At 43.7% G+C, this 20340-nt stretch overlaps 1 protein-coding gene across 3 annotated transcripts in view; it reads right to left on the reverse strand.

Annotated features, from left to right (window-relative positions):
- The window catches only part of atrn (attractin), a 192842-nt gene that overhangs the window by 112004 nt on the left and 60498 nt on the right, over positions 1-20340 (reverse strand). For all 3 annotated transcript variants that reach the window (XM_050062097.1, XM_050062096.1, XM_050062098.1), the window contains 5 exons: positions 15633-15717; positions 10292-10515; positions 6329-6450; positions 5555-5693; positions 4671-4852 (listed from right to left, as the gene is read on the reverse strand). In XM_050062097.1, coding sequence (XP_049918054.1) covers positions 4671-4852; positions 5555-5693; positions 6329-6450; positions 10292-10515; positions 15633-15717 — 752 coding nt within the window. The remainder of the gene's footprint in view (positions 1-4670; positions 4853-5554; positions 5694-6328; positions 6451-10291; positions 10516-15632; positions 15718-20340) is intronic.

Below are 20340 nucleotides of genomic sequence, written 5' to 3' on the forward strand. Positions count from 1 at the left end.
GAGAGTCAGCACCTCCAAATCTGAGGCCGTGGTTCTCTGCAAGAAAACCGGTGGATTGTTCCCTCTGGGTTGGGAGAGAGTTACTGCCTCATGCAAAGGAGTTCAAGTATCTCGGGGTCTTGTTCACAGTGAGGGTGAAATGGAGCGTGAGCTGGATCAGCAGATTAATGTGGTGTCTGCAGTGATGCAGGCACTGCACCAGACCATCATGGTTCAGAGGGAGCTGGGCCAGAGGGCAAAGGTTTCCATTTCCTGGTCCATCTCCGTCCCAACCCTCACCTATGGTCATGAGCTCTGGGTAGTGACTGAAAGAATGAGATCGTGGATACAAGCAGCCGAAATTTCCTCTGTAGGGTGTCTGGGCTTAGCCTTAGAAATAGGGGGAGGAGCTCGGCGTAGAGCCGCTGCTCCTTCATGTCGAAAGGGGTCAGTTGAGGTGGTTCATCATCTGATCAGGATCCTCCTGGGAGCCTTCAGGGCAGACCCAGAACACACTGGAGGGATTATAGATCTCATCTGGTCTGGGAACACCCCGGGATCCTCCACGAGGAGCTGGAAAGTGTTGCTGAGGAGAGGGACGTCTGGAGGACTTGCTTGCTTTGCTTTGGATAACTGAATGAAAATGGTTGGATTGATGGATGGATATAAGACCAGACAAAAGAGCTCAACAAGAGCGTTTTAAAGTATCCAAAAGTAATCCAAAGTATTTAGAGTACATTAGTTTGAGTAATCTAATGGAGTACGTTATAAATGACATTATAGGTCATGTATTCATTAACCTGCAGTGGAATACATTTTAAAAGTCCCCGTCCCAACTCTGGGATGATGTCAGCGATATCTCATCTGACTGACGGAGCAGCAATAAAAGCTGCTTTACTTCTCTCCACCTGGGAGGCTCTGTTATCCATCCCATCTCTAATCGATGGCCGTGCTGTTGCAGTCGTAGTAAACAGTGAGAGCTCGATCTCTCATAGACGTGGGTCGAATTACTGTTCCATCGGGATTTAATTGCATTTCTAGGATTGACTGAAGCCGTCTGGAATAAGTCTGAACTGCCAAACAGCAGCAGCGGTGTCAATATAACACGGAGGGAAGCATGTTTCTGACTCTCGGAGCCTCCACACACTTTTTATTGCTCAACTGGACAGTTTGAAAACCAATATTATTCCGGAGAAATGAGGTTTTACTTCTTCTCCTCCTTTAAGCACAAAGATTACCTGGAACTGACCAACAGAATTGAATCTGAACCATCAGGGGAAATCTACACAACTGCATTAGTATGGATGGAAACCGCTCGTCGGTCTCAGCCCTGCTCTGAGATTCAGACTCCTGTGTTTTTGTCTTATTTAGCTGCGACATTACAGATGCCGTGCGGTGGCTGCGGGGCACTTTGTAGGATCCTAAGTGGCTTACATTTTTGCATGGGTGGCTTCAGTGAGGGATGGCGGTGTTTGTGCCTGCTGGGTGAAGCAGGACTGCAGCTGTAACATGACATCATGTTTTATTGAAGTGCGGAGCGGCTCGTTAGAAACGTTCCCTCGCACAGCGTTTGACACGTTCAGGATTGCGTAACGTTCTCTACCAAAATATTTAGACACATTAAGCTGTGATTAGGCCGATAATGTGGCTCCCAGAAAAACAGCTCCCTCATCAGCCTGAAAATTTGAAACATCTTTTTACAGCGGCTGTAAATTTTGATTGAAATTTGATGTATGAACTCCTTTTAATAACACAGGGAATGTGTCCTCCATGTAGAGGCCTTCCTGTTCCTTTAGAGCTGCAAGTAACAATTATTTTCATTATCCATTTTTTCGTGATTAATTAGTGCATAAAATCTTAGAAAATGCCCATTACAAAGTTTTCAAATATTGTTTTTTTCTCTAATCAACAGTCTAAACCCCCAATATTTAATTACTTCAGATGGTAAAGCAGATAATTGTCACATTGAAGAAGAAGGAACCAGAAATCTCACCACCCGCCTATGATCCATCAGAATGAAGTCCCTGCCCTTCCATTCTTTAGCAATTTTTAATTAATTTCTCTCTTTTTTGACACACATCATCTCTAAAATGAATCAGAGTCCACATCTCTTACATACTTTTCCTTCATGTTTGACATGACAGGATTTGTTCTAGTCTCTAGATTCAGGAAATAACACAGCACTAATTCTTATAGACCTATTGGCTGCCTTTGACGCAGTCGATCACGCCATCCTCTTGGACCACCTTAAGCATGCTGTTGACCTTCAGGGACCGACCTTACAGTGGTTTCTCCTACCTACAAAACAGATCTGTCTCTGTTTCTATAGACAATGTGTCTTCTTCCTCTGCACCCATCTCCTGTGGCGTACCACAAGGCTCCATATTAGGCCCCATTTTATCTTCCTTGTATCTGCTTCCCTTGGGGTCTGTTTTGAGATAGTGTAATATCTCACCGTTTTTATGCTGACGACACTCAGCTGTATCTGCTGCTCAAACATTGCATCCATGCAGTGTCAGAGTCTTTACTTGTATCGAGGATGTAAATCCTGGAGGCAAAACGCTTTCTTCAACTTAACCAGGATAAAACAGACGTTTAATCTTTGGCCCAACTGTCGAGTCTGCCTCCACAATCAGTGCCCTTGGGTCTCTGTTACTAAACATAACATCACATTTTGGTGAATTCTTTGATTCTAGATTAAAGTTTGATGAACAAATCAACTTTGTCATTAGCACTGGTTTTTACCATCTGAGGTCACTTGCAAATCATTAGGTTGACGTTCCTGATCACATTGCTTAACACATATATTTTCTGTATTTTATTTTACTGTTTGTCCGATGCTGTTTTTGTGTTATGATTTTGTGGAAATATTGTATGATCTTGTTTATTTTTTTTCTTATTTCTTTCTTCTTATTTCTTCGGCCCTTTCCAGCTGGGAAGCCGTTAACATCTTCAGTTCCCCATCGATGCGCTCATCAAACCCAACAGACTCCACTGAGAAAAACAGTGATTTAAAATCACTGAACACATGAGCTGTCAGTTTACTGCTGCTTCTATCAGGTAGGCTCCGTTTCCAAAAGGCACTTCAGTTCAGTTCAGTTCAGTTCAGTTCAGTTTTGACGTTTTTCTGTCTCCACAGTGTAAAGTTGTGGATGGTACCAACAGAAGCGTTCCTTAGCGTCCCCATGTTTGGTCCCCCCTCTGTTGGGGTACCTAGCACACAGATCTGGTACTAAAAGGTGGAGCTAGAAACCCTGCAGTCTGATTGGTCAGTAGAGGACGGTCACTCTGGTTTTATGTAACCTCTGTTCATACATCAGTAAACTACAACTATAAAATGAAAGAGAAAAAAATAACTTCATTCACTGGGCCGACTGCCGGCAACTTTTAAGGTGGAACGTTAACTTGTAATGTTACTCAATGCATGAGTTGATGACGTGAATCCATCAGCACACCTTAAATTTCACTGTGACAACTTTGACCATCACTTTAGTTTTTATATGACACACACTTTTAGTAATGACTTTAAAAACATCCTGTGTTCAGGAGTGTTACATTCCTGTTTTCGGCGACTGAGTCTGGCTTTGAGGAGAGCGATATAACAGCTTTAGTTCACCGTCTGAAAGTCTGTCTGACAGCAAGGTAAAGCAGTGGAAATATTACAAATACGGCATAAAGGTGGCTAAAATACATTTTGCTGCTGTCCCCTGACGTCTACTGTTTGTAACACACTGACTGTGGATAATCACCTCAAACAAACTCACTTCAAAAGATCCAAACTGTCCCTTCAAAGCTGAATTCAGTCTGTTTGACTCAGTGCTGCTGAGTGTTTTTTATTTACATCCAACTTTTGAGCCACCACTCAGTGAACTATGAGCTCATACTGGATTTCTTCATCATCAATATTACAAGCAGCCACGAGTAAAGAGAGTGAGATCAAAGCTCCGAGGCCAAACACACATCATCAGACACAAATACAGTAAATCACTCTGTGTTCAGCTCCTCTCAGTAAGTGCAACATTTTTCTCTATAATCTGTGTGTGTTACATCCGTGCACAAATTAGATTTAAACTGTGCACCTCCCGTCGTTCTCTGTGAGCAGACATGTGACCTGCGTCTGATGAAAGTTCGTCGATTGTTGGGATAGATTTCTGCGTATCTGCTCTGATGGAGCGAGTAAGAGACGTCCGAGCTCGGAGGAAAGAATCTGTTAATGGGAGATTTGTTTCACGCTCGCTGGTCCAAAACTCACAGACAGAGAGAGTCCAACCTGCACACCTGAGAATAAGACGACGCTTCAACAGAAGGCAGCGACCACAAAGACTCTCAGCTGCCGAAACTAAGAAGGTGCACAGCAGTGATGATGAAACAGGAAGTAAAGACGGTTCATTTGTCTCATCTGTACACATACACATCTGCTTCAATGTGACGATTTGCCAGAGAAGAAGCTCAATGAACTGAACGTTCGTCCTCATTTATCTGATATTTAAAACCTCAGTCTTCATCATCTCGCTGTCACTATCTGTTTTATCTTTACTCTCTATGTGTTATCGATATCTCATCCGCTGCTGGTGTGACGACCCGATTTCCCCCAAGGTGAATATTAAAGTTTCTCTAATCTGATAATTATTATCAAGGACTGCTTCCCCCCTCCTCCTCCTCCTCCTCCTCCTCCTCCTCCTCCTTCTTACCACTACGCTCATTATCTGCAGCTCCTTCAGGACAAAGTCCACCTTCTTCTGCGTGGTCAGCGAGGCCAGGACGGCGTTGTGGCTCCTGCAGGCCAGCTTGGCGTTGTCGTACGAGTCCTTCGCTGTGATGAACTTCAGACAGGAGTTCCCCACCAGGTGCCAGCTCTCACCGCACACGTTTTCTGGAATAAAGACAACAGATGAAGACTTTGGGGTCAGCTGAAAAGATTTTCATTTAAATCTGAGTTAAGGTTTCCTTTAAAAAGCTGAACACTGTGGTGAAGTTCCCGTCCAAACGTTGTAATTTCCTCCGACATTCATTGCATGTTTGCTGTTATTTTCGGATCAAATTTACTTTTCAGTTTGTTTTTTGTTTTTTTCATTGAATTCATTGAGAAGTCTGATTGTTTTTCTTCCTCTGACCAGTTTGGTTTTTATTTCTCATCTTCTGCCTTTTATTTACTGCTAGGCCGACTTTGTGAGAGGATACTGAGGTGTGACGACAGGTAGCCTGGGCTACAGGTGTACGTTTAAACAAACAAATGGTCTCCATGGAAACAGCAGAATTTTACTGCTGTAAAATCTCTTTCATTGCAGTAAATGCCTTAATGACTTTCCCTGACTAAGGAATCCTTTTAAGAGATTCTGTGCAACACCCTTAAGTAGATTCCTCAGCTCGGCTTCTGTATCCTCAGAATATATAAAATGAACTATATGTCCTTTCATTCATGGAAAAAAGGCATCAAAAGGTCTCATTTTTGTAGTTTCTTTACTTTAAGTTCTGAAAAATCATTTACTCGTCAGGCTAACCCTTGAGACATTTATTGATTCATTTTCAGTGGAGTCCATCAGAGCAACATGTGTATCAGTGTCTGATCTCATACCTGGCAGAGAGATGCACTCCTGGTTGCGAGGTTCCCACTGACAGTTCTGGTCCACAGCGCAGCTCTTACAGCTGGTCTTCTTGTTGCACACGTATGACGGGTTGTCTTTAGGACAAACGTCATACTCCCCGATGGCTCCCTGAGAGGAGACAGCAGAACATAACTCAACTCTCAAAGTGCCAAACTATTAAATTTCATAATCCATTAATGACACTCAGTCGTACAGCTCTAAATGAAATGTATTTCATATCGATAGAAGGTTCTAGATCTGTAAGATTTGAAGATAACCGAAGTGTCGTGGTCGTAATGAGACAGAATCTTATTGTGTCCAAGACAAAGATGTTTTATCTGAGGGAACATCAGGTTATCACAAGTATTAGATTATGAAATAAGAGCAGTCAGAGCGGCTGACCCTTATTAATCACACACTTTAGAGACAAGTGAAGATAAGAGCGCTGGAGGAGACACATGAACTGTGTCTGAGCATCATAACTGCCTCTGAATGAGCAGCTGTTTAATCACAGATGGACAAATCAGATCCAGAGTTAAAGACGAGGACGTGCTTCATCAGTTCTTTATCTCATCATCACTCAAATCTGACACGTCTCCATTCATAAGATGTTTTAACTTCTGGAGGAAATGAAAGGGAGGTCTGTAACGACAACATGTGTGTATCCCATGTAAAAAAAAAAAGAATAAATTGGGCCGGAGTTGGTGGAGCATGGTTAGCATAGTTAGCATTGTTAGCATGGTCAGCTGGCTCAGTTTCCTCACCGTTGCAGAGGTGCAGTTGCTCCCCAGAGACACACACTGGCCCGAGCACCACTGGCAGCCATTAGTGTTGGCGGTGCAGCTGTAGCAGTCTGTGTACTGGTCACACCTCTCGTTATCAGCGTCTGCAACATGACGAAGAACATGGAGTATGAATAGTTTGTTCTAGAAACAATGTACGGACAATACAGCCTGAAACATATTTGAAAATAACTGGAGTGAAGGACACATTTTTGACCCAACTGTTTAGTTTCCACACGCCTCGCCTGCTGAGTAAAATGCCCATTTCATTTTTTCAATTTTTTATATTTAGACGACAATGATGAAAAAACTGTACAAATGGTAAAAATGATTGTGGCTTTTAGGAGACAGCAATAAAATTTCTCTGGCATTTCTACCTTTTTTGCTGTATCAACAACATACTGTCCCGTGAATTTTGTAAACACACCTTTAACTTTTTAATCAACATTTTTTCTGATATTTTTTTTGAAAATTTTAGGACTTTTCATTAACATTTTTCAACACAAAATTTGCGCACATTTTATCAACATTTCTTTGGAATTTTTATCATTATTTATTTTATTTTTTCTAAATACATTTCATTAACATTTTTTCAGACATTTTAATAATATTTTTCTGAAATATTATCAATTTTTTTTAACATATTATCTAACAATTGAATAATATTTTTTGGACATTTTATTCATTCTAATAATACAATTCTCTATGTTGTGCTTCACAGTTGGAGCAGTAATAACCCTGCAGTATCACTCAGTGCGTGAAACTGTTGCATCGTAGCCTGTGATTCAGCAGGTGCTGTCATCGCACAGTCTGCAGACATCACACCTGATGTCGTATCCAAGTTTATCAGATCCATGTGGCACAGTGTGGCTGCACTAAACTTATTAGATTTATAAAATCTCACATTCTGTAGGAAGATTAAGTTTGAGCAGTTTACTTTGTAAAGGTCGTCGCATGGAACTTTGTCTGTATGGAGTGTTTTCCATGACGAGCACAATGTGACGCTGCACGTGGTCAGTAAATCTGCATCGATGCGGCTCGCTGTTGTAGGGTTTTATAAGCAGACTCCTTCCTCGTTGCTTTGGGACATCAAAGTGTGTAGGGAGAGGGTGTAGAGAATGTTTGGAAAAGGCCCTTCAAGTCGTTCAGACTCTGCCGTGAACCACAGATCAGTCGACACTTCCTGGACGTGAGGTTTCTTCTGAGGAAACTGGGGCAGAGTCACTGGCAGACAGCAGCAGAGCAGGACGGCCTCCCTGGTATTAAATGTGGCTGAGAGATATTCTGAGGCGCAGCTTCCATCTGCCGCCGCTTCTGTGGACGCCGACACCGGGAAATGAGAGCGGCTGTGTTGAGGAAACTCTGGAGTTTTTGTGACAAATGGCGAACAGCAAACAGGGGAGAGCTCTCAGCAGGAAGCAGAGAAACCTGGGCGAGCTGTCTCTGATGATTACATCTTCCTGAGCTATCCCACACACACAAATATATATACACACACACACACACACACACACACACACACACACACACACACAGAGGGCAGTAGACCCTGAGAACTGGGACACACTGTCATCTTGAGGGAAAAAATAACTTGTAGTGAAATGTGTGTTTAGGAGACATCAACACATCAGGAACACACTCCCACACACACTCAGGAGATCACACACAGGCTGCAGCCGACAACTAGTTTCATCCTGAGTTCATTTTGGATTCATTTTTTAATTTAAGTGGAGACAAACAACTTTTTAACTTCCACGTGTTTCCAAGTAGCCTCACTGTTGGCTCTGCAGTCACAAGGATCAGTTTCCTCAGAGACACACTGCATTTTGTTCTCCACTGCTACTTCTGTTGTTCCACCGTCGGCCATTTCCCGTACTGAGGACAGTGACTGCAAAGACCACATTCACACATAGATCCCAGTAATTACCGGGATAACCCTTCAGACACTGGTGACTTTCATACGTACTAAATTCAGGAAAATGTCGCATCGATACTAGAACAGACAGGGAGAGAAATAGCCCAGCAGATGGTGGTTAATGCGACTCATATGGACGCTAACTGCCATAAAACTCAAGAGAAGAAGACGATGAGGTGAGGTCGGATGTATGTGTATGTGCCATATTATTATTTTCAGCAACATGGCGAGCGAGGAGCTGTTTATGTCCGGTGACAATGTGTTGTAAGTTATCAAATCACCTGAGAAATGTGTCACCAGCAGAGTCGTGATCGTTCACTAGCTCCATGTAAGAGCTGATGTCTTGAGATGGATGAGACTCTTTAAGAGCTTGTTCCTGCAGCGTTACTGCTTTCAGTCACAACACAGCCGCTCCTGTGTTTTCCCTGAAATGTTTCCAGATCATGAGGTGGGAAATCTGTGATACTGATTTTGCTGAATATCGACCCCTGCTGCTGTACACACATGACCCCATGCAGGAAATGTTCCTCTACATTTCATGGACAGACTGCATGTGTAAAAAGGGCTTTACACTGATACGCTTTGGTAACTGGGGATAGCTACTGTGGGGGAAAGAAGCACTGAACTCTTCCTGTTTTGGCTGCATAATAGCTGACGTTCTTCCTTTTTGCCATAAATGATACCGTATGTTTCCCGTGGGATCACACCTGGTGACAGAGCTGCTGAAAACGAGGCTTATAGGGAACTAATCTTAACACTGATGATGTCATTATTCATGACACTGTGTCACACAACATTTAATTCATCATGACGAGGTTAAGCAAAAATAACCTGTCTATTTCCACTTTAATCTATCTGCTGCTGTTATAACAGTGATACTCCACTTACAGCCCGTGAGCCAAATCTGGCCCACGACAGGGTGCAGAGGCCCGTCGTCCATTTTCTAATTCACTATGAAAATAAACTGATTCACAGTGTGGATTTTTTTGTACTCTGAATGTAAATCAGGAGCCAGGGTGCATAAAAAGCATCACATTTATAAAAAATAAGCACCAGAGGAGGACCCCCTTCCTACCAGTTAAACCTCTAACAGGAGGCGTCCAGGAGGATCCTGATCAGATGTTGAACCACCTCAACATGAAGGAGCAGTGGCTCTACTCCGAGCTCCCTCCAGATGTCTGACTCCTCCCCCTATCTCTAAGGCTGAGCCCAGACACCCTACAGAGGAAACTCATGTCAGACGCTTGTATCTGTGACCTCATTCTTTCAGTCACTACCCAGAGCTCATGACCATAGGTGAGGGTTGGGACGGAGATGGACCAGGAAATAGAAAGCTTTGTCTTCTGGCTCAGCTCCCTCTGAACCATGACAATCCGACACTCACTCATGAACAAGACCCAGAGATACTTGACCTCCTTCACTTGGGGCAGTAATCCACAGAGTCCAGCAGAGAACCGTGACCTCAGACTCGGAGGTCCTGACTCTCATCTCAGCTGCAAAGCGCCACAGAAAATCTTGAAAAAATGTCGATTACAGAGGCCAAGATGACGTCTTCAAATATCTTGTTTTGTCCGACCGACAGATCAGAAACATTTTCATCATAAACTGAGAAAACACTGAATCCTCTCACGCAGCCGGTGAACAATCATCAAAACTGTTGTTGATGATGATTCTCTGTTGATCAGCTGATCAGTGGCTCCAGTGTCGGCACATCATCACACAGAGAACAGTTTCTAAAGAAGCATGAAGGCCATGTTTTCTCCATCTGAAAACCTCACACACACACAAACACCCTGGTGACACTTTTTTTGGCCATTTTCACTCTGATGTGCAAGACTGCGTTGGCAGTCTGTGACAAACAAGTCGTTTCTGCCAGTTTATGCATGCCATCGGACATCAGCGCTGTGAATGCAGATGAGTTCTGCAGACACTCGAGAAAAGACAGGAAGGATCTAAAATAATCTGGGATTAGTTTCACATAGCAGACGAGCACCAGTGTGGGATTTCAAAGCGATGGCGGTGTCACCTACATGATCGTGTGGTGCAGGAGGCCGGGAGCTGCTGCTGCTCGCCTCCGATACCGCTGCTCTCCCAGGGCAGGCAGGTCCCCTGGGTGCTGTTCCAGATGCAGTGGATCCCCGGCCAGGCCTGGCTGCAGGACGCCGAGCTGGAGAAGGCCGCGCAGCTGGGCGAGGTGTACATGAGGACGTCACTGAGCAGCAGGCTGTTGAAGCCGCCGAACACGTACATCACACTGCGAGACAAAAGAAGAAGGTTGTTAGAGGACTACAGAGGAGAGGTGCTGAGAAGATGTAGGGGGATTCAGGAAGTAAGACCAGACGATTTCTACCCCGCAGAAAACAGAAAACTGGCAACTTTCAACCTTTCCTGCACAGTAAGAGCCAGAGAAGCTTAGTCCGAGTGCTCTTCCTCTTCTCTGGGCTTCAGCCCCCCTCACAAGTCTGCTAAATCCCCAACAAGCGCTCTCTTCCTGTGCGGACGGACCTGACAGACCCCCCTGCTGTGTGTGTGAGCATGTGTGTGTTCGGATGCCGGGCACAAGGCATTTCTGAACATCTCTGTGCACTGGCCTCTGTTCAGCTGCAGGGATTAGTGTGTGACTGGGACTCTGTGTGTGTCTGTGTGTGCTGGTGGCAGCGGCTGAGCAGGGTGGATGGGTAATTTGCACCAGTCTGATCAAAAGTCCCCTCGGATCATCGAGGGCACACTTCAAACTGTTGGCTGCGGACGTCCTGCTGAGCACACGGATCAGGAGGAGGAGGATGTGAGAGTCTTGCCGGGGAGCTGCTTCCTTTCTGTCTCATTTACAAGATGAGAGTCATTGTTGCAGAGAAGCAGAGGACGAGCGAGACAATGAAAGGTGCATTCAAATTCTAAAAGTTAAAAGTGACAAGAACAGAGAGATCACTTAAAGGGTGAGTTTGGTATTTTTCTACCTGGACCTTTTGTCTCCACATTGTTGCATGTTAATGACTAATGGGAACAAGACTTTTGAAATTGGTTCAGTAAAAATATTTTTATTTTCTGACAACATTTTGGAAAGGATCCCTACAGAGACAGAGCTTTGTGTTAAAGAGTAAGACTCTTTTTGTTTCACCAGAAACAGCCCTGAAATCTTCCTTAAAAGGCCCAGAACATGAATTCAAAGAATTAGCAGCAACAAAAGTCCCCCACTGTGTCGCCTGACGTCGCCGTGTCTCAGCCAAAAAGTTGCACATGAGCACACCACAAAGAATCCAGCCAACAGCCAACCAGCACGTCCGTTCTGCTCCTGCTGAGAGGAAATAAGTCTCCACAGCAGCAGACGGCGGTTGTTTGTAATCGTTATTCAAAAAGGGAAACAGGAAGAGCGTCTTGATGCTAGTTAGCCAGTTAGCACATTAACAACACAATCAGAGCATGTTTAACGTGCGGCAGTGAACAATAACACAAACCATCAGGACCCCCCAAAAAAACAAGGTCAAAAAATACCGCAGTGACCCTTTCCCCTGAGTTTTAGTCGAGCTTTACAGGAAGCCACTGAGGAGACAAGACAACTTTTTAAAGAGTTTCAAAGTTTGTGCGGCCCTGGCGGTGGAGGAACTTCTCCTTCCTTCAGTCTGAAGTCTTGACCGGGTGATCGCAGAGTTTTGTAGCAGGATGTGAGAAAAGCTCACAAATCTGTGTTGGAGCCCGACGGTGGAGCGCTTCAAAAGTAAAAAGTAAAAATCAATTCTGAGATCAAGTGGAGGCCGACGCAATGAGAGGGAATCTGTGATGTCTCTTATTTGTCTGACTTGTTCACCAATGAGAACGTCTCCTCCTTATTTTCCTGCAGCATCAGTATTCTCCCCTCAAAACCCAAACCACAACTTTGTCTTTAGGAGAACTTCTTAGAGTGCATTTGTGCAGACTCTCTTAATTCCTCCGGACTACACTTTCCTTTTTTTTCATCATTTTATTTTACTGTAAAGTGCTCTGAAACATTTTTCTTTCAAAGCTTCATCTCACTGCCCTTAATTCAGTCCTGAACTCGGAGATTGCGTTGAGTATGAACTGGATCAATGAGCGAACGCATGAACAAACTCTTAATTGCTCCTGAGGAACAGCAGTCATCAGCGAGGATTGACTCAAACAGGGCTGGTGATTCATGTTAATATTTGATGCCTTCTCTACAACAGGATGTATAATTTAATATGGATCGCTGTGGCTTGCTCTGCCGGCGGTGCAGATAATACTTAGAATGAGTCATCCCTCCTGGTCGCAGCACCATCCCCATCACTATCTATTCACAGTGCACACTAATAATGAAATGTCATGTATGAACGCACAGTGGATTATTTTCCAAGGTAACAAGCTTTTTTCTTTTTCAGTTACGCCGTCTGTCAGTCGGCCTTGGTCTGAGTGGAGTGGAGTGTTCGTCTTTTCTCCCCGCGCTGCCACAGTTTACAGTACGCTGCGCTTACGTAACGTTTTCTCTTTGTCAACTCAGCACGGCGAGCTTTTATGAATTACAATATTGCAAAACCAAGCAATCTGAAATGTTGTATCTGATCACGTATTCAGTTTTATGAGAAATGATTCATGTAAAAATCGGAGAGCATCTGCACACTGGAAATCCCAAGTGCACCGAGAAGTGATCATGAATAAAAGAACCAGGAAGAAAACTGTAATTTCCCATCAGAGAAGATGAAAAGTCCCGTAATGTCGAACTTAGTGCGACGCATATGAGGAGAGGAAAACTACATATTTAGATCAGATGCAGTCCTGAACATGTTTGTTCGTCTAACATGTTCCATTTGGATAATTCTTTAAATACCATGAGTGCATAATTAAAAATGAGTGGGCCGCGGTGGAAATAAAACCTGTCACCTCGGTTTACATGCACTCAGGAAAACAAGGTTACTGAGAGAACCAAGATCTGAGAACATGTTTATATTCACTGCAGTAACCTGGCAGATTATTACTCTCCACTTATTTTAAGAGAGCAAAATGTTTCTGGTGTATTTTTGACAAATTAAAAGGAAGGAGAGAGCATGAAGTGTTGGTAGAGCCTCCAGAGTGTCTTCAGTGCTGCTTGGCAGTGGTTTTACTAAGCGTTAACCTCCGGGGCTGAAACAGGAAGCTAAAACCTGCAGTTCCTCTAATGTCCACTAGAGGCTGGCTCCAAGAGTGAGTCACTCCCCACAGACCTCCATGTTAACATGTAGAAATAAACATGTTTACAGCCTGGTACAAAAAACAGTTTGTTCTCTATAGATAAGTTCAACATTGAGAGCTGAAATATGTTCAGCTTTTGGTAAAAGCGGCGCCCTCATCACCGTCACTTCAGCTGTTCAGTCACAGTGGCAGACGGACGAATACCGTGAAGACAAACGTCACATCTCACATGTACAAGTGTAGAGGAGAAATCTGTTAACATGCTGTAAATATATTATGTTTCCTCTCATGAACCTACAGAGCAGCAGATCCGTCCCCTCTCCCTGCATGCTTCACCCTCCCCTATATCCAAAGCAGGTTTTCTAGCCTTTGCCGAAATGTTTACTTCTGCGGATATTCCAAATCAAAGCATCTCAGACGCCTCCAGTTTGCGTTTTCAGAGGAGCGCCTCGTGTTTTCAGCTGAGAAAAAAACACTTTGGTGGACATGGGGCCTTACTCCCGACCTATTTTAAGAGAGTTGTTACATTTCCAATGTATTAGTGACAAACTACAAGAAAAGAAAGAGCTTAAAGTTTTGGTAGAGCCTCCTGAGTGTCTTCAGTGCTGCTTGCCAGTGGTTTTACCACACACTAATGACCCGGACTGAAAAATGAAGCTAGCATAGAAGTGCCAAAACCTGCAGAGACAGTTTTGGTCTCAAGCAAATTTAAACATTGTTGACGACTGTACAGGGCTGAAGAAGAATTTTTATATAACTAACTTGTTTATATTTTAAATAATACAACATTGGTTTGGTAATGTAACCATAGTAAACCCAGAGTGACGGAGTACAGGCAGTATAGCTGTCACTGTTCCACAGGATCACCACACATTTTCTTTCCCCCTTTTTTTAAAAAAAAAAAAAAGATATTTTTAGGGCATTTTTGGCCTTTAATGTACAGGACAGTGAAGTGTGAAGAGAGAGAGAGAGAGAGAGAGGGAGTGACGTGTAGCAAAGGGCCACAGGCTGGAGTCGAACCCGGGCTGCTGCGGCAACAGCCTTGTACATGGGGCGCCTACTCTACCACTAAGCCACCGACGCCCCAACACCACACACTTTCATGGACAACATTTCCAAACTTTTTATGACCTTTTAAGCACCCATAATTAAATTGTATAAATAATATTACTAGCATTAGAATTTTTGTTTCGTAGAATTAGATTCCAACTTGTGTGACTGAAACATTTCCAATAACTCCAGAGAGTTGTCAAGTCTAAAGATCATAACTTATTGAAAAAGACAGATATAATTCTAGGGCTGTCACAATAACGTGTTAATTTAATTTAATTAATCACAGAAAAAAATAACACGTTAAAAAATTAACTCTGATTAATAGCGTTCCGTGGTGCCCTTTGACCCGGTGCGTCACTGAAGGCCACAGTGTCTTTGTCACATGATGGAGGCAGACGTGAACGGAACATTAACATTTAAAAAACACCCAGATGGAGCTGTTGATAGGAGCAGCATTCTCTGCAGGTTCTGTTCGCACCATCGGAGAACGTCAAGTCTGAAATATCACCTCAACACAAAACATTTAGGTCTGAGCTAGCATAGCCTCTGATGCTAACGCTAGCAGCCAGCGTCATCACATCACACTGGACCAGGTGTTCAGACTGAGTCAGTCTACCTGTGACGGACTCACTACCTCCCTTCAGACCAGTGTGGGTGGTCGAGGACAGGAGGGACAGCTGTGTCCAACATCCAGCAGCTTTACTACGTCACATCTGACAACTTTCATTACAACTGAAATGTTTTAAATACTTTCACAACAAAGATGTATGAGATTAACTGTTGACTGAATCACAGAGCAGGTCATTAATTAGATTAATAATACTCTGCTTCGATCTTAATATGTTGGCATTGAGCCTTTCAGAAACATTTTCACTACAGTCACTGTTTCCCACCTGCTGCACACAGAGAGGCCCACACCTGTATTCACGTTAGAAAGACTAACTCCTTTAATCTGATGAATCACTTCATTTCAAACTGGGGATTTTGTTTGAGGCTGTTTTTTAAGGGTGATGACGTCTTAAAATATTCTGAGGTTCATTTGAAAAACTTTTTCATTTGAAAAATTTGCCACAACTCCACTTTTTCTCATTTCATTTTGTATTTCATATCCACAGTGTTTGTGTGCAGCTCTGAGTTAAGTGCTGTGTAAATGATTACCTGTCGCTGAAGACTGCCGAGTGTCCGAAGCGATTGACGTCGTGGTAAAGGTCCGGTCGAGGCAGCACCGTCCACTCATCACACGCTGGAATGAAAAGACGACACAGAGGGGTCAAACTGTTGACCTGCGCCCACACATTAAATCATACATGTCTTCAGTACTGGGAAATGCAGCGGACACGCCATGAGTGGATGGTGAGACCTCTAACAGCTTGTGTCCTCGTGTCAATCAATGAGGAAGACGGCAGATCGTCCTTGACCGAGACACTGAGAGCCTGTCGGCCGCAGGAGCAACAAACATGCTGATGAAATACAGCCGGGCACCAGTGCGTGTCTCTGACATGTGAAAACACAGAACGTACAGTAGAGCTGTGCTGCAGGTCACAGCTGAGGGGTTTCATCCAGCCTCGGCCTTTTCTGGTTTTATTTTTAAAGGCCCATTTCTGGAGGTGTTTTTGATTTTCTTTGATATTTGTTTGGACAAATTCACCGAGCCAGGATCAAACCGGAGAGACCACACGTCTGAACCTCAGACAAGGAGCCCACAGGGATGCTGCACGGTCATGGCCATGTCTGTGAACACTTCTCTCCCTCTTTGGTTCCTCTTTAGTTACACCTGACTGAAGAAGGGAAAATGAGGAAAATATAAACTGTTAGCAGTCTCCACATACAGAGATGTTTGCTCAGTTGTTTTGATGCTGTGACAGATGAGCAGCCTGATCAGGTTTTTCCTCTCGTCCCCCTTTTTTCCACCAAATCAGCTCATGTTCTGGATTTTTGGAACCTTGGTGCTACCAAGCAAACACGAGTCAAGACAAGACAAGAGTCACATTGATTCATTTTGTCCTGTTAATACAGATGTTTGATGCTATCTACAAAAACAATGTGTTATTTTGGGCACAGCACACGTGCGTGTTTTTCTTGAGCGGACGCTGTGTTTTAATAGTTGTTGCTTTATTGTGGATTTCTGTATTATATGTTGTATTTGTTGCATTTTAATGTGTTCTGATTGGCTGCTACCTCGAACAGGTCTCTCCTAATGGGACTTCCTGGTTAAATAAAGCTTAAAAAAAACCAAGCACGAACCAAATATTAATGAGATGACTGCATGCTGCTTTTTTCTGACAACTTCTCAGTTGACCTCTCAGTTACGGACGTCTCCATCCTCTCTTTCCAATTTTTACAATATGACACGCCCACTGATGTCGTCACAGTTTGCACTTCAGGTCAAGACACAGCCACTATTTTCTGGTTCCAGCTGTGAACCAACTCAAAGTGAGGTGCAGGAACTGAAGCAGAACTGTGTGTCACATAGTTTGTGTGTTACTGCACATGACCATACTGCTGACCTGTAACTGCATGTTTTAACTTTTCATTAAGATCTACATGACGACTGTTGTATTCTATCTGTGTTTATTTTATGTTGCTGCTCTGTGTGTCTGCGTGTTGTTTGCATGTCTCCTGTCTTCTTCTATGTTGAGAGATTCTGTTTGTTGTAGTTAATGCTGTCGTCATGTCTTCATGCTGTCTTCATGTCTTTGTCCTGTGAATCTGATCCTTTTATTGCTCTCCAAACATCTCGCCAAAGGACTGCAGGTGAAAATTAGCCAGCTGACTGACACTGGCACATTTACAGAGATGTTAATTAATGTGCATTTCTCCTTTTACATAAAATAAATGAAATGAAAAGGGGTATTGAGGTGCTGAAGGGAGAGGAACAGACAAAGGTAATATATTGTAAATATTTTATCGCAACACTTGGCATATTGCAACATGTTTAAATTCTCAATAATATTTCATCTTGACTTCTGTATCATTATAATATCATATCGTGGGAGACAACCTGCAGCCTGTGACTTCATAAACATTATATGAAAATAAATAACTTTATTATTTTTTTAAGATCTTAATTTTCATTCAGGGCGGCACGGTGGTGTGGTGGTTAGCACTCTCGCCTCACAGCAAGAGGGTTGCCGGTTCGATCTCGGGTGTGGGAGCCCTTCTGTGCGGAGTTTGCATGTTCTCCCCGTGTCAGCGTGGGTTCTCTCCGGGCACTCCGGCTTCCTTCCACAGTCCAAAAACATGCAGATTGGGGACTAGGTTAATTGATTACTCTAAATTGTCCGTAGGTGTGAATGTGAGCGTGAATGGTTGTCTGTCTCTATGTGTCAGCCCAGTGATAGTCTGGCGACCTGTCCAGGGTGTACCCCGCCTCTCGCCCGATGTCAGCTGGGATAGGCTCCACCCCCCCCGCGACCCTCAAGAGGATGAAGCGGTTAGAAGATGAATGAATGAATTTTCATTCATCACTGTTGTAGGCCGAAAGTGATTCTTAAATCCCCCAGTTGTAAAAAAGTGTAGCCTTTACACTGAATGAAAAAATGTTTTAACATTTTGTGAACTACACTGTCCTTCATCAGTCTGCGGCCTGGTGCTGTTTCCTCTGAATTAAACCTCAGTAGTAACAGCTGGTCTTGTGTCTCCGTAGCTAAGCTAGCAATGAATTCCAAATCCAAAAAGACCTGGAAATACTGAGGATTTATTAGTGTGGACATGTCTGTTTGCTTTCACCACCAACACTGCAAAGGTATAGAAACAAATAATCATAAAAACGTTGTGTTAAGACATATTAACAAATGCTTATTTAGACCTGTTGGCGAATTTAGACTTATCAGGCTGTGTCACCTTCATTATAAGGCTCAAACATGTTTTTGCAGTTCCAGGTATTTTATTTTTGTTTTGGTCAAGACGGCTCCTTGGTAGTAAAGGTTGCTGACCCCTGGTGCTCAGGGTAAATTTGGGTTACAGCAATCTCAGAACTCAGCTATCAGTCTAACAGCGATTTAGCCTCTGGAGGCAGCATTGTGGGCGTCCAGGTGTGGCCAGCAGATATCTGGATAATTGATATCCAGGCCAAGACTTCGTCTTCAGAGTGCTGGTAACTGTTTAAAATCTAATTAACAACTTGAGACGTGACATACACAGAGTCATGATGCTCAGTAAACAGACAGCTGCACATGAACGCAGATAAATAAACTAATAAAAAGCTGAACTGTCATCAGGTGACTGCAGGTGGGTTCTGAGGTTGTATTTCAGCCAGTGCATTGCTCTCCACACACTGTTTTCCTGCATGCAGCCAAAGCTCGCTCACATGTGACTGGTCGATACGACTCTGACTCCAAACAGACTTCTCCGTCCCGCCTACAGATGTATGGAGATATCTGTTAATGGAGATCAGAGTTCTGATAGCTGGATCCATTTCAGATCTGGTCGGCAAAATATCCACATTCATTAAGATGTGACCAACAGATGTGTTCTCACCACCTGAGATCTGTTACTGCTCCTCCTTTATTATCAGCACAGAGACATTACAAACATAAGTTTATCCAAATAACGTCACTGTTGCTAGTTAAAAGACAAAACAACAAACATCACCTGCCGGCAGATTAAATCAGCTGATACAGGACGAATCATCCAGCTGATTACATCACATCGATCAAAGAGAATCTCCCAGTCAGACCTGTATACTTATCATATCCATATTTTGGGTGTATGGCCTCAGTCATCCTGCATCATGACCTGCAGCATTTAGAGCAAGTAGCTTGTGAAAAATAAAGTTAATCTCCTCTGCTGCTGCTGCTGCGTCTCATTTTCAGCTCGTAGCTGCAGGTCATGAACATTGATTAGACCGCCATTACACTCTGGAGTGTTTCAGCAGACAAGGAGTGACAACACATCTGAATCTTTACGCTGCTGTTATTTAGAACTTGTCTGCTAATGTTAGAAGGTAAATGTGAAGAGAGTGGATGTGAGGGATCTGAGAGGACGTCACTGAATGTTCACACACTCACACCTTAAAACAGGATGAGGCCAAAATATGCTAAATATGATGAATAAGGTGCTCTGAAAAGGACAAGATAAAGTGCATATGCAGTTACTGTACATCAGTGTGTGGCAGTGTAATTTAAAATCGTTGTGGTGTTGGTGGAGGAGGGAGGGAGAGGGATTTTGGGGTGAGAGTTCAGATTGTGTTCGGCTGTGGGGTAAAAACTGTTCCTCAGTCTGGAGCTGCAGCGTTTGTGTGAACAGCTGGTGGACAGGGTGAGTACTGTCCTTAACAGTCCTGCAGGCTCTGCTGTGGCAGCGAGACCTGGAGATGTTTTCCAGGGGGGGAAGGGGGGACTAATAGTTCTTTGTGCTGTGTTGACCGCCCTCTGGAGAGCCGCCCTGTCTGCAGCCGAACAGTCCCCACACCAGGCTGTGATACAGTACGACAGGATGCTCTCCAACGAGCTGTGGCAGAAAGACTCGAGTAATTTTGCAGAGAGGTTGCTCTTAGTCAGCTTCCTGAGGGAGTGTCGGTCACAAAAGCTCTCAACCACTGTGTTTGCGCACACGGCCATCTTGTGGATACAGATGTGCAGACGGATATAACAAGCAGATTTTGGACGATATGCTGATGGGCCCAACAGGTGTAACACAGACCTGAACAAGAATACGTAGGAACACTACAAGCCAGACATGTGGACTCGAGTCACGTTACTTGGACTAGGGATAAACGTCCATTTGGGGTCCTTACAGGGCCGGGTGATATAACAACTATGTGCAATATATCAATATCTTTTCAAGAAAGATACAGATTTAGACAACAGCGTTTGTATTGATACAGGGTCAAGTTGGGTTACTTATAGTCTCGCCACCAGACAAT

The sequence above is a fragment of the Epinephelus moara genome, chromosome 14 (assembly GCF_006386435.1).
Source record: "Epinephelus moara isolate mb chromosome 14, YSFRI_EMoa_1.0, whole genome shotgun sequence".
In the NCBI taxonomy this organism is placed as follows: domain Eukaryota; kingdom Metazoa; phylum Chordata; class Actinopteri; order Perciformes; family Serranidae; genus Epinephelus; species Epinephelus moara.